The sequence below is a fragment of the Musa acuminata genome, chromosome BXJ2-3, assembly GCF_036884655.1.
Source record: "Musa acuminata AAA Group cultivar baxijiao chromosome BXJ2-3, Cavendish_Baxijiao_AAA, whole genome shotgun sequence".
Lineage (NCBI taxonomy): Eukaryota > Viridiplantae > Streptophyta > Magnoliopsida > Zingiberales > Musaceae > Musa > Musa acuminata.
This window is the reverse complement of record NC_088340.1, coordinates 8,588,572-8,604,291: the sequence shown is the minus strand read 5'-3', so window position 1 is coordinate 8,604,291 and position 15,720 is coordinate 8,588,572. Positions and strand designations below refer to the sequence as shown.

General features: G+C 38.9%; 1 protein-coding gene across 1 annotated transcript; it reads right to left on the bottom strand.

Moving 5' to 3' along the window:
- Positions 1 to 7,069: 7,069 nt before the first annotated feature.
- LOC135606455 (zinc finger protein WIP2-like) lies at positions 7,070 to 9,571 on the bottom strand. The gene is made up of 2 exons (XM_065097484.1): positions 8,782 to 9,571; positions 7,070 to 7,765 (listed from the first exon to the last, which is right to left on the bottom strand). Exons 1-2 carry the CDS (start codon positions 9,358 to 9,360, stop codon positions 7,319 to 7,321), a joined length of 1,026 nt encoding a protein of 341 aa, XP_064953556.1. The 5' UTR covers positions 9,361 to 9,571; the 3' UTR covers positions 7,070 to 7,318.
- Between the last annotated feature and the right edge of the window lie 6,149 nt (positions 9,572 to 15,720).

Sequence of the window (15,720 nt, the reverse complement as noted above, 5' to 3'; positions counted from 1 at the left end):
AGTCTAGCATACTTCGATTTCATTTCCGATATGGATTCATCAAATTAAGCTTTTCAAAATCATTGAAATTTTCTAAAATCAATGTTTTTATTGAAATTCACCCCCCCCCCCCCCCCTCTTAGTGTCGATTTTAGTTCTACCATATATGATATTGATGACATCCAACGGCTTTGGCTCATATTAGTAATTAGACTTAATATGGTATTATGTTTATTAGATTTATTGACCTATTTTATAAAATTCGTGCACATATAAAAAATATTTCTTTTTAAGTTTTAGAATTTAATTAAATATAATTATTTTAAATATATTTTATTTATTTATTTTGATTTTAAATTTTTTATATGATCAAAAAATAAAATATTAGATTATGTTATCCTATTTAATTAGATAAGATATATTATAGACATGATTGAATTCTTATGGTTATCGGTTAATAGAAAGGAGGTCCAATTATGGTAGAATTTCTTTGGAGATGATTGAGGGATTCTTATGATTACTTATCCTAGATCATTTACTCTTATCTAAATATATAGGATATACCATATGTTATATACATAATATGTGGATCTGTAGATAATAGAAAATGAGGATATATGACATTATTGAGATATTATAAATTTTCTCTATCTTCTTTTAGTCACATGAATCAATCAATGAGAGATTATAGATATTTTTTCATCTCCCCATTGTCCCTTATTCATTTCACATAGTAGTCCTATGAAGAATAAAAAAAAAAAAAAGGAGAAGATGAGTCTAGTTTTTCTTATAGATTGACATCGCTACAGCTTTTGGATCCGATGACGGTATACTAATAGATCAGATAAAAATTTTCTGAATAACATCAAAGGGTACATATTATAAATTTACATCCATTGTTATTAAATTTTATGTCTTGATATTAAAATTTTTTACATGGTAGAAGCATAAGAATAATTTTTTTTATGCTCACATAAAGCACACAAACATTTGATTAGAAAGCTTGGATCGTTAATTGTCCATTGGAGATGTATAAGATGGTGCTGTGAAATCTCATGCATGCATGTAGGTGGCTGGTCTGTGCGTCGAGATGTCAAGGTTGTCTAATTGGGATTTAGAGCCAATGATAGCTGGTGGAGAGAAATGATGAAAGCTGCTCACTGTGTCTGCTGGCGAACACTGAGAATGGCAAAGAATGAATCGTCACCCAGCCAGCTAAACAAAAATCATGCATGAACACATGAATTAGAGCGAATGCGTGACTGCAAATTAATTTGCATCCAGTTTTATTCAAAGGACAATTAGATTATCAGATGATAGTCAGAAAAAAAAAAGTTATATAAGTCGAAAATTCTTTTATAACTTTAACGTTCAACTATAATATTTAAAAAAAATCTAAAGAATTTTATCGATAAAAGAAAATAATCCATTCGCATCAACACAAACCAATAGATCTAAGTCCGAAATAAATGGATTCCTCCAAAACCCAAAAAACTTGCTGCTCTTATCATTATTGGTCAATCGATTAGTAATATGATCTTCGTTTCGAAATGCACGTGTTATTTTACAATCATCCATAGTAGATATTAGATAATAAGTATCTCTTAATATTCAAAATTCTTCAAGGAGGATAAGATTGTCTATCGAGAGCATCGACCATCATCTTAGAGTTTGATTCGATATGAACACCTTAAAAGTCATGCCAAACAGAGTCCTTCTCTAATAGCCTTTGCTTCATAATACTTGTTGTCTCGTATGTTAAAATACCCGTAACATAAATAAAAATATTAACAGTAAAATTAATACCACCATCACATTCAGTATCTCAAAAATCATCACAATTTAATTTGATCCAATCAATTACTAGTTTTTCCCATTTAATAGGATAAGAACAAGGTCTGATGCTTTCCTCATATTCAATTGACCTCGTTATAAAGTATAAAAATGAGATCGTTTTAAAAATAAAAATAAATATGATATTATTTTAAGCACTCCATCGAATCAACAAGACTCAGATTTGCCACTCACCGTCGTCTACGACTGAGTTGGCCACATCATTTTTCGCTCAGATAATTCAACCAAGGAAAGCCTCTGAGCAGATGTCATCACTGGTAGCAAAAGATTCCAGTCCGAAGACGTTTGTACTCCCCCGGAATCAGATCAGGCTTTGTGGCCAAACGCTCAGCAGCTTACGGGACTGACGACGGAGCAGTCGCTGCACTGCTGTTGCCTCTGTCGGGGCATTCATGGCTTCCGCTGAACGCTCGTCAGTCGCTCGGACACAGTCAACACGAGGCACAAGGAATGGTCTAATCCCCCGCACATACTTCTGTGGAGATACACCGAGTTACCCACGACGGTCCCAAAGACGACACACGGGTTGGGTTATGGGTAGGGTTGGTGGAGTCGACTAAGGTCCACCGGACGGTTGGGACTGGTACAGCCCGGTCTGAAACATACTGTCCTGGATCCGGACAAATTCTGACCGCACAGTCCGACCCATGTGCCATCGATCAGACGATCCTGATTGTTCGGTTGATGCGCTGCGAAGGAAAGAGGGGCCAACGGAGAATCCAATCATTCATCGGCGTGCTGATGTTTCCTTTTCTTGGACCACACCACACCACACCTGAGGACAAGTATATTCTCTCACAATGAAAAGAAGAGCCGATAAAGGCAAAGGTGGAGACAGAGATGACGACATATGCTTTGTTTTCGTAAACCCAAAACATCTGTCGCTCCTTTTTGAACTTTACTTGCTTCCCCTTCATTCCCTCGTCCGATCGTTTCTTGCAAACCTCAAAAGCTTTACGGAACAAGTTATCCGTGGCAGCATCACTTTTCTCTTTATCGGAAGGCAATACCTGTGACATATATAGTAGAGTTTCCCGGCATTGTCCTCTTCATTTTGAAGCTTTATTGAGTGTGAGAGAATTTTTGGTGGGGTCAGGGAAGCCCCTCGTCTTGTTTCTTCTTCCTCTGGTCCCCGAACTGAAGCCAGCAGCAGCAGCTCTGAGATGTCATCAAAATCTGATCACGTGTTTCCGATTCCGTCTTCCCGCCCGACTCTCGAGGCTCCCTTCTTTCCCCGAACAACGGAGACGCGACCCTCCACGAACTCAAAAGATTCGCTTCTGTTCCAAAGCTCTGCTTTCCAAGTCAGATGCCTCATTTCTTCTTCCGACCCAGCTCGAGAGTCGCTTGTTGAGAAGAGAGACGTGCTCGATGCATCAATCAGTACATGTTAAAGATCTCGGTATGTGGGCTACCGTGTCTCATCTCTACCTGAATCCTTCTGAGCAATCAAAGCATAGTGCACGAGCTACGGAGGAGCCACACAGGAAGAGCAACCCGATCATCTATCGCCATCTCTTAGCCGTGGCCGTCATCGTCGTCGTCTGTGGAGAGTCGTGGTGGTCCCTAACTTTTTGTTGTGCATGCATCATTGTCCAATCATAGTAGTCATCAGAAGACGTGTCCTTTACCTTCTTAATAAAAGGTCTACCCTGCCTTGTTCACAAATCTCTCTCTCTCTCTCTCTCTCTCTCTCTCTCTCTCTCTCTCTCTATATATATATATATATATATATATATATATATATATATATATATATATATATATATATGTTTGTAATTAGTCATTGAGGATACACAATAAAGTCAGAGCTAAAAAAGAATATTGTTTAACCTGACAAATACTCAATCAAGGTAATTATGTTAAATTCATTATGTATCATACAATAAATGAATATAATTTGTATATGTACTCTTGGTAAGTGAAAATAAGGAGCACTCTATTCTATTTCATTCACGAAGAAAATAAAAAAAGAAAGTCAAACAAGCATCTCTTAAAATATTAAATATAATAATAACACCAATTGTACTTACCAACTAGGCTGACTGAGACTTTCATTAAGATACACTATTATTATATATTGGGTCTCTACTTGTCACTCCCTATTTTCTTGGTTTTGGTCTTGTAAATATCCAGTGGATTTTTATTCCTTACTCACAGTTCTGGATTAAAGAGCAACCTCTCTCTCCTTGCAGAGTGTACACACACATACGAAAGGCTTCGTCTGCCATCTACATCATGAGGATGATGGAGCAAATGCAGCTTAAAATATCCAAATTAACATATAATAAACAATTAACACCCACATATCTCCTAGCGATTCTTTTATTTGGTGTTATGGGAATCATGAGCTCAATTATCAAACTCATCAAGAAAGCATACATACTTACACGCATATCTCCTTTTGCATAGATTTTTAGCTAGTTTCCAATTGGGAAGATTGGATTCAATCGCCTCAAAATCAATCCTGAAAGCTCCAAACCTAAAATAAGTTCAAACACAGTATGTGATGCTCAAAACATTAGAAAACAAAATTGTATTTTGATTTGGACACTTGTTGCGTGTGTTCACCAAATTACTACCAATGAATAATCATTCATGTAGCAAAATTGAGACCTACACTGTTTTAAGTCTAATCTTTATCATTCTATGTTGTCAGACCAAAAATATTTTTATATCATTAAAGCTATTAATTTTTCTTCTACTGCAAAGCATCTGGTTTCTAAGCCTTTGAAGCATGGAAAATCATGTTCAATAAAGTTGAATTTTGATACGTAAACTTTTATCGGCGAACTCGGTTGGTACAAATTTTATTAGATCATCATAAAGTTCTATTATCTTCATGACTTACCTTTGTAAAAAAAATAAAAAAATTAAATTTTGATTTATGGTGTCCCAAATTAATCTTGAGATGCTAGAATTGAGTCCCCATCCTTATAGACTCTCTTTTGTATATATGGATACACGAGTCGTACCTTTGGAGAAACAAAGCGTAATTTTGATGAGCATGACTACCAATCCTACGCAGTTGAGAAGACTTTGGCAGTCAAAAAGTGTTTGAAAGCAGCCATTAGTTTGACCGCCCGAATAAAGTACTAAATGCATTCCTTCAATGAAGCAATATATATTCATGTGCTTTTAATCTCCTTTAAGATGCAAATATGTATGCAGACAGTCGAAAGTAGTTTGCAATTAATTCCCCCAATGTCTTAAATTCCATTTAATTATACAAAAAAAAAACATAGAGATCTTATGGTTTTCACATTGCGCTGCAACTTTAGTTTGTATAATAGCGGAATCAAAAGAAAATTCTTTAAATTGATCGGGACTAACATATATCATATTAGATACTAATTAGCTCATAAATTTAAATTTTGAAGTTATCAAGTGTTTTTCACTTATATCATATTATATATCAATTAAATCTAAAAACTTAAATATTTAAGTTGTGCACCAAATCTTATGTATGTGATCTAATTCTTTTAATCCTAAAACATTATTTTCTTAGTTTATCTTTCTTCATCTCACATGTATATGAATATTATATATAATAATAACCATGTCACTGTTAAAAGTTTTGTTACTACTATTTTGTATAACATGAAGCATTCATACTTCATATGGGCTGTTGGATCACGACACTCAATATCTCATGTGTTGTTGTCGACAGTTACGCGTGCCACGCAATAGATTCCACCCTAAATCTCACTTCTTATAATTTTTGTATGAATAGAGAACATCACTGCAAATAAAAGAAATATAAGGCTTTTCACTGTCGTTAAAGGGGAGAGAGAGAGGGAGAAAGAAGAAGCCAAACTGTGCTGGTGCATTCGGTACAGCTACATGCTGATAACCCACTACAGCAGTACAAACATACAGATGATTGCCTGTTTGTGGTTGAAATGACTTGACAATATACCTCTTACGGACAAATTCCTATCGCTGTAGTTTTTAGACAACTTGTAAATGAAGGCATACACGATGCATTCCATATGCACAAAAACCTTGATATGCTACAACATATCTACATTGATATGTACTGTTTAACATGTGTAGCATGACTACTTGTTATTTGCTATTTGAAGGCAGACGTGCATGTAGAAATATATCTCATTGGCACAAGTAACATACTCCATCACAGATACATTCACTAATTAACCCAAAGCATCATCTATCTGCAGTTTCTACATATAAACCCCATGGAGTTGCAACCCTTGGGAGATTAATCAATCTATTTGACAGGTATGCATGCAGATCATACGAAAGTAAGTGAAAACACTGCGTTTGCTGAAAGAAAGAAAGATTCGAACAGCTTTCTCAACGGTTCTTCTATTTGAGAAATTTATACCTAGAGATGAAATTTTGGTTGATCCAGAAGAGATTGGAGTGGGTCGGGAAACGATCTATTCCAACTTAAGTTTGATCCGAGTCTCATCTTTCATCTACTTTCACCTATATCCTTATTTTCCCAACTCTGTCCGATATATATCTTCTTCTTCTTCTTCTTCTTCTTCCTTCTCTGTGTCGAAGTCCTTCTCGATATGTTTTAGATGAACCTTGTTATCATCAAAGCCACTTGGATCCACAGCTGCTGCTTCATCACTGTCTCGAGTCTCCTTAGCTGAAGTCAATGAACTTGCAAATAGCTTCATTCTTCTGTGCAAAGAGCATGTGAGATATGGACATGAAGTGAAAGGTTTAAGAAGTAGCTGTGATCCTCTAATCCTTGGGGTTCGTTCGGCTGTATAGATCTTTTGCTATCCTTTCAGTATCATTCATAGTTATCTGTCTAGCTATCAAAATTGCATAAGTTTGACATTGCCTATCGAAGCAAGAAGTGTTTTTATTAGTTTCATGTGTTGGTAGGCAAAAGAAGAAGAGAAAACAATAATCATGAAGGTGGGCAAATCTGCATCTCAATCCAAAGGGTGCTACGCTGGACCACCCATAACCTTTTAACGTATTCGAGAAAAGCTATATTGATGTTACTCAATCTGGGATAGACAAACAAATGCATGTTTCGTGCAACACTAAGCTTCGAGACAGTTCTATTCAGAAAAAAAATATAAAAAATAATAATAATAAAGTGAAAAATCAAAAGAAAAATGTGATGTTAATTTTCATCAACCAAAGCAAATTTCACACACCATTTCAGAATTAAAAGAACAAAAACTATTGACATACGTAAAGCAGTGAGAAGTCTGAAGTGCATGCGAGGAATGAGCAAATCAGAGCAAGAAAGTAACAATGATGGTATATACATGCTAATTAACTTGAGCAGGCTTAAGAACAGCAATCCATTAAGCTAGGAAACATAAAACAAGCATGAAGCAAAAGAGATGCTACGATGCACGACTCTCCATTTACCAGGCATTATTATTATGCCCACATTGTTTCTTGTATCTTGGCATGATATAATTGTACACCAATACCAAATTTAACCGTAGAGCCAGTTCGATCGATCATCATCACTAAGACCATGTTGTTACCTTCCCTTGTGGGATTGGACGCCGTCTTGTTCGATCTCCGACAACGGCTCCTCCTCCTCCTCCAAGCAGTTGATGCCGTATGCGGCGTGCCCTCGCCCGAAGGACTTGATGTGGTCCTTGAGCGACCTCTTGTGCTTGAAGTCGGAGCCGCAGATGCAGTACCACAGCTTGCCGCAGTTCTTCTCATGGGTCCTCCAGTCGCCCCGAACGGCGAAGGCCTTGCCGCACTTCCGGCACATGAAGGGCTTGATTCCGTGCTTCCGTTTGTAGTGAGTTTGGAGGGTCCTGAAGTCCTTCAATGGCTTCGATCTAGGATGGTCGATGTTGTTGGGACAACCGGGGGAACAGCAGTAGCATGGAAGCCTCAGCATCGCCGTCGGCTGGATGCCTCTTAGAGACTCTGGCCCCTTCCTATACTGTGATCCATGACCCCACATATGCATCTGTGGTTACACGTAGAGTGTCACCAGATGAAAGGAGTTAAGAAGCTGGTGCCATTCTTATCATGAATCATGGTTTTCTAATGATAGCTACTTCAGGAGAGAACTTCTACGGAGATCTAACAGTTAACTAAGAGAGAACATATGAAAGCCTGGGAAAGATGTGCTTCGATATGGATACCAGCTTAGGTAGCAGATCTTGTTTCTTCTTGACACGTACAAGCGTTTAGAGTGTTGAGGTTATTATTAGCAGATGGAGAAAGAAAGGAGAGAGTGAGAGAGAGAGAGAGAGAGAGAGAGAGAGAGAGAGTTAGAGAGAGAGAGAAAGAGAGTAAGCGAATGGGCAATTCTTTTTGTTTGATACTCTTGAATATGTTCTCTCTTGTATGAAGATAGAATTATTCTTCCTGACACAAGAGGGGCCTCTGGAAGAATTGTGGTGGTAAAAGACTGCACTCATCTTTTGGTTGCTGCTGCGCTTGTACTGTTGGCAACTTTGCCTGCCGGTCAAAGAACTCGAGGGATGAGATCTAACAAATAAAATAAAAGATCCACTGCATGAGGTATCACATTCTCACACTGAGAGAGAGAGAGAGAGAGAGAGAGAGAGAGAGAGAGATCATCTTTCAACTTTGGGAGATGCAGCCCATACATATCTAAGTAAAATCGAAGTTGTGTTAGAAGAGTTCCTGATTCAGTGACTGGTGGTGCAGAATATTTTTATCTTTCTTTACAAAGGTACCCTGAATTCTGAAAGGACTGGAAATCTTTTCAGTGTTATTTCAACTTCCAACGCACCATCTATCAACAAACTCCAAAAGCACAAAAAGCATGATCGTAACTTAGACTATGTCAAGTTCAATCACATTAAAGGAGAGGTGCTACACAATATCCATCTCAGTCCTACTTAGGCCAGACTCGGGATAAGTGATGCACATCGCTTCAACATGAGGAGGAAATGCAGAAACCGATCGGTATCTAAAACAAGAACATGGTAATGAGCTGGAGCAAAAGGTTACCTGCATGTTGTTGTATCTATTGAAGGTCTTGCAGCAAACGGGGCAAGAGAACTGGGTCGGACCAAGGAGGATCTGAGAAGGGGTGGGAATCCAATACTGTCCCTTGTTAATCCTTCCTATGGGATTGGACGGGTACCCTAAGGGAACCACATCGTCGTCGTCCTCGTCGTCGTCGTCATCGCTGCCTTCTCCTTCCTTGCGTCCAATATTATCCTCTGAAGTCGAAGATATTCTCGATATCAAATCAACTGCACATGGGCTGGGAGGACCGATGTGGAGAGCAACGGTCACAGCATCAGCGTCGACTTCTCCATCCGTCACCATGGCCTTGTCCTTCCCTCCTTCACCAAAGGCAGTGCAAGAGTTGTTATCGTCCCTCCCTTGGTGCCTCGAGGGGCTGAGCCTGAGGAGAGGGAGCGCCTCTCTCAGAGGGGGAGAGGGAGTCTGGGGAGGCAGGTACGTGTTGGTGTGTCCATGGTACAAGTCGGAGGTGATGGCAACCGGTGGCGGCGATGGGTTGCCGGAGAAAAGATAGTGGGTCTGGAAAACCTTAAAGAAATTAGTGAAGGGATCTGCCATGGTTAGAGGTTGGGTCGGCAGAGAGTAGAGGGGGAGCTCGAGAGATAGCGAGAAAGAGGAAGTAGTAAGCCACCGAGATCTATAGATGATCACAAAATTGGAAAGGAAACTAAGAGATACATTAAATAAAGAACAACGAATGAGCACCAAAGAGGCCAAAATCCTGAGGGATGGAGAGGAAGAACCTGGCCAACAGCAGTAGTAACTATATAGTGACAGTAAGGTGAAGAAGAAATCAGAGGATAAGAGCCTTGATATATATGATTTAAGTCTTTACTGGAGCATGTTAAGTCATTGAGCTTTCTCTCTCAAGCACACCAACTAAACGGATTCGTTTCACACGTTCAAACCACTCCATGAAGCCTCGTTCGTAACCCACCCTATGATTGCGTGGGTACAATCTCGATCATTCTTTACTTTGGCAGTGATCAACAATTCCTTATTCTTGTGAACCTGTAGATCACGATCGCGATGGAGTTTTCATTTCTTTGTATTAATTACCACACTATTAGCGGCCTAAGTACTGTGACGAACAAATAAGAAGAAAAATGAGTCAGACACACGACATAGTGTGAGGATTGGCTCGAAGCTGTCTCCATCCACTAAGCCTAATCAATACCAGGTAGAGAGAGAGAGAGAGAGAGAAGGGAATGGTTTAGTTCTTGTTCTGAAAATACTGCTGTTGTAAATGAGAGCTTTGGACTTGCTTTGTAAGATTCCTCCTCTTGTATGTTTCCAGTGTTACACTCGGGTACTTCAAACATCACCCCACGCATGCATGTTTGCTGCAATCTGGCATTTCCACTGGCGGTGGAGCCACCGTCGGCTTGGCCTCGGCCGAACCTACCAATGCCTTAATTGAACCCTCATCCCGTGAAAAGCCTGCAAATGCGAGTATTAAAACCCTGAATCACCGTATATTTTGTTTCATGCACCACAATTGAGTAGAAACATACTCTCATGGTCATAGAATTACACATTTAATTCGCGGGTTGGCCAGCATCAATGATTAGATCCATGTAGGCTAGAAATACAAACAATATATATATATACATATATATATGTATATATATATACATATATGTATACATATATACATATAGCTGCATGTTTTTTTTATATTATTAGGAGAGATTAGTGAATGAGACTTGAACATTCTATCATTCCAAGAAATGATGCTTCATTTATGTCATGATTATGAGATTGATTGCTACACTTTTCCTCCCAAGTCCAACTTTCCGCATGGTTGAATAGGTTGGGGATTGATCACTTTGTCACGTCTGATTTTAATATCATCAATTATGAGTTTTATTCTTTGATTAATTTGGTTTATATCTGACAAATAGTCATCACCACTTTCCTCCACATCTCAGCACCAAAAATTTCCAATCTCTGTAAGCAGCAAAAGTAAGAAGTAATAATAATGTTAAGAAAAGAAAAGTTGTTGTTCGTTCTCATCTGTCACCACTCTGCCATGATTCTTCAGCAGCTTATGTGTTTGCAGAGTCCTCATCGGCTGCCCCACTCCCTGCTATCTGGCAAAGTCCTACCCTGTTCATGGTCAATGACCCATCATGGAGAAAACGCGTAGGATCGCCTTCTCGTTGAGCCTCCATGTATGTCCTTGTCCCTAACATCCACTCAATTGATCCGCAAAGAACGACTGGAAGTTAAAACCTGCAATCCTGGTATTCCTTTGCGGAGTTGAAGGCTTCTCTCTCCTTCGTTGGAAGGCCAACAGTAATATTCTTCTCATGTACTGTAGATGCTGGAGAGGAAGCATTAATCGAGAACACGGATGGCCAACCGGCACACAAGATTCAAGGTATAACTGAGCAGGCAAACAGCGAGGACATTTATAAAGGATTGGGTTGCATAGTGTTGTGGTTGGATTAACAGGCAAACGGAGTTTGGTGGTTCATTTAATGCAAGTGATTGATAGAGGATGATGCACGGAGTACGCAATAAGTTGGGGGAGAGATAGAGAGAGGAAGATGCTGTTGCTGTGGGCACGGGGAACAGTGATATCACTGACAGGAGCTGGAATTAATACAAGAGGGAGCACCTCTCTGTAAATGACACCTAACGTCCTAATTCCCGTGTTGTGAGGGGGGCCATGAAAGTGATCTTGTATACTCGCCAGCTACGAAGCTTCAGCCGTGGAACAAAGTTTATTACCACCCACAACAGACGAGCAAAGAAGGAAACAGAGACAAGTCTTCTATCGGTAATTACTTTTAAGAGGAAGGTGAGAGAAGACATCGATCCACCGCTGACTGATGTGCCCATGTGTTTTGAGAGTTGTGGACCGATAGAGTGTTTGACCACAAGTTCTCCCTCTCCCTTCTTCTAATCCTTCCATCTGTAACGCAAGTCATTGTCCACTAAGCCACCCAGAATTGCAGGTCAAACCAAGCAACCACGATTGATGAGGCGCCTTACTGAACCATTACTCACATCGCATTGTGGTAATTCCAAAGCACCAGCCAGCATCAGTGCCTCCAGGTTTGACTATATTCTTGACGAGTTCAGTCAGCACCTCGTTTCATCAATAAGAAAGTAAAGTGTTTAAATCAGAGAAGGAAAAAGAAATCTCGAAAGTAAATTTCAACTTTATCGCTTCATGCATTGAAGAACACCGAGAAATCGTTCTCGAATTTGACTTTATGCACGCCCTTGTCCACTTCGGCCAAGGAAGTCCGACGTGAAGAATGATTTGCATCTGCAGGATCCGCATGCGTGCAGTTCATTCTTGGTATCCATCCTTTTCGGGTGCGAAAACTCGTGAGAGCTTCCCCTCCCCCTTTTTTTTCTGCAAAGCAACAAGGTCGTGTTCACTGCAATCTCTACTCGACGAGTTTTGTCGTGAAAGCCACGAGCAAGAAGAAGGCGGCCTCTTTCTTCTTCTGCTCTTCAGTCTTGTCCTTTTTTTTTTTTGTTTCCTTTAAGTGATGTCTTTTTCTGCTTGTGGATCATTGCACTTATTGTGGAGATCTTCTGGCTTATTTGATGCCTGCCTAGATCACATCTTTGTTGTGAAAAGCATCACTTGGATTTCAACAAGAGCAATGAATATTCAATGCAATCCAACTCTTAGAAGGTCGGCCCGAACAAGAATGCAACTGTAGTGCAGAGAGGTCGCAGTCTCCATGTAGAATTGTCGATAGGACGACTTTAATGGCACCCGAGTATCCCTCCTGAGTTGACTTTACTCTCTCGTGTCCTTGTGATGGCCTTGCAGGGGACAAGGGTTCCATAATGACTCCCATCCACCCTCTGCATGAGTTTATATACCTTTGTCCAGTAAGCTAGGATATATGCACTTTGGATAAAATCAAGAGAGAGAGAGAGAGAGAGAGAGAGAGAATAAGAAAGATCTTTATCACTTTCGAGCAGAATTTTTGCTGAGGAATTTGCTGGAAGTTGATTTGCTTCAGGTTTTATGACTATTTGTTAGGAAATTTCTTGTATCATAATATATATATATATATATATATATATATATATATTGCAGAATTGTTGGAATATTCTTGTTTTTGTCCAAGTATACATAGAATGTTCATCTGGACATTCTCTGATTTCCCAGGAGATGAAGAAACCATTTGTCGAATGTGGTCATCTCAATTGTTACTTCAAAACATAGTAGTTTGCTACATGTGGTCCATATATAATTCTGAAGCTGTTGTTTGTTCAGATAGGCATCTTTTCAAGTTGCCTAACATAGTTGTTCGTCCATTATCTATCGACTTGTTCTTTTCTCTCCGACTAGTCACCCGTCAGCTTATGAGCCACGAAAAGCATCTAAAAACTCTAATCACCAGCAGAATTTAATTTACATATATTCACGGTATGCAGATTTACCAGTGACTCACTTTTACCACCACAAAAAATAGAAAACATTCTCTGCCCGTCTTTCTTTCTTCTTCTTCTTCTTCTTCTCATCGGGAGAAGCAGAAATTGGACAGTCTGTTCTCCAGACATGAACAAGAACATTGACGTTTCTCTTTTTGATACGCTCGAGGCTGTCCTAATTTATAGTACACCACATATAAGAAAAAGATAAAAGACTGTGCTTGCAGTACAAACTGAAAGGGAATAAACACTACACAGTAAGGGAGCCTTCATTGCCAAACCCTAGCGTTGCTGCTGCTGCCAACTCGCTGTCTGCTTACAGCCATTTATTCCTTTGGAGTCCCATGACAGCTCACGAATGATTCATATACTTCATCACCTTGCTGTGGACAGGCAAAGAACAAGCCATCGGCTCGGCGTCACCCATGGAACTCGGTATACAGCCACACTCATCTGATGCTGTATGCTCTGCAGATTTCTGAAAAGGACCATCTTGTGATGGAACTACTCAGAGCTTGAAGTCGAGCCCGGTGGATATATGTGTATATAGATTGCATTTACTCTTGCAGATAAAGTTCAGGTCACACGGTTTCACATAAATCTGAACGAAAAGCAACAAAAGTATCTCTCACCTCTTCATCTAATAATGTTTAGATAAGGACAAGTTGCGGACCATAAATCTAGATTCCTTTTGCAGCTGGCTTGTGTCTTGCTGACTTCGCCTTTGTTTGTTTTCGGTCATCTTGCTTTGATGCAGGCCATGGTCGACAAGCAAGGAAGCCAACGCCCGCGCATGGACAGTAACTTTTAGCAGCTATTACTCTCCATGGGCAGCGCACAACTGATGCCGAGATCTGCCTTTCATGCCTATGACAGAACAAATAATTTAAAAGTCCCTCTCTCTCTCTCTCTCTCTCTCTCTCTCTGTGAAGCTAGTGAGACAAACTGTTCCAAGAAACAAGGCGTCTTTGTTGGTAAATTGATGATCTTTGGTCTGACGAAGACGACTGGAATCCAAGGTTGTTTCATAGGTCAGGCTTACTGATGGATGTCAAAGGGACACGTTTATTTAGGGCTTGTATATGCCTATAATTCAACCCAACCCAGCAGCATCACCACCCGACGTGGAAGAACTCGAACATCGTGAATTGTGTGTAAAGCATCGATCTTGTATGATGATTCATCAGATATTTGTGTTTCCTCCTCATCTTTTACGTGTAAAGCATCACCATACTTGTGTTTCCTCGTCATCTTTTACGTGTCTCATTAATGGTAAAACTTTTCATTAGTTCCCAAATGCCCAAGATAGAGAGAGAGATCTATTTTCTCATTATCTATTTATCATCATGCAATAAGTCTTGTCCTTATATTCAAAGTCATAAACTAATAAATAGATCACTCATTTCAACATTAGAGGTACGAAAGTCTTACCTAATCTTTTTGAAGGTCAATCAATAAAATTCTAATATTTACTTTTTTCTGTGATATTATTGTCAAACACCAAATTAGCAACACTTTGGGTATAAAAGAGGGCAGCTGACCGATCAAGATCCAAGGATGGCATAAAAGCTTTCTCTCGCAAGCTGACAAGCTGTTCCTTATCAACTTAATTATTAATTCTCTTTTCACTCATATAATTCTTAGTTTATAGGTTTTCGACAATCTCTTGGCTCATTTTTCTAAGTTTTCTAGAGACATTTTTTTGGGATGGCAATCAACAGCGCCACAAAATAAACTTAATTAGTTTGGAGAACATCACTCTCCCCAAAGATTAGGGCGGTTTTGGTGTATGCATTTTGGTTTATGTCAAAAAGGACTACATGTGCTAAATAAATCATTCACATTCTCAATCAAGCCAATCAACTTTGGGTCAAACCTCTTATTTCTGAATACAACCATCTTCACCCATGGGATTTCACAAACTCATTAGTGATGGTTCAAGCACTAAGATATGGGATGAACCATAGCTAGACAACATATCTTTTGACAGATGGCCCACCTTTACAAGGATAAATGACATGGATAGCTATTATTTTATATTTCAATAATGCTATCGAGTTAATGTTCCAATTGCTCCTCAAGCCTAACTCTTCACATCCCTCATCATCCTAATGATGATTCTTAGATTTGGACACTTAGCCCTTTATGCAACACCACCATCAGCAATGTAACACCCAACTCTTATTATCATTCATACTCTATATATACTCAAACTCTGTATGCCCTCTTACTATCATTCATCTATGCATGATTAAAGTAGGATATCACATTTAGAATATCATATTTTAATTTTTTATTATTTCTATAATAAAAATACAATAAAAAGTAGATAATTTTAAAATTAAAATATTCTAATTTATTAAACAAAATAGAGTTTTTCTTATACTTAGTATTTTTGATACTTGTATATAAGTATAGATTCTATCCAAAGAATAATATAAACATAATATGTCTAAAATTTATATACATAAAATACTCACAAGTGGTCATCTATATCTACGTTGACTT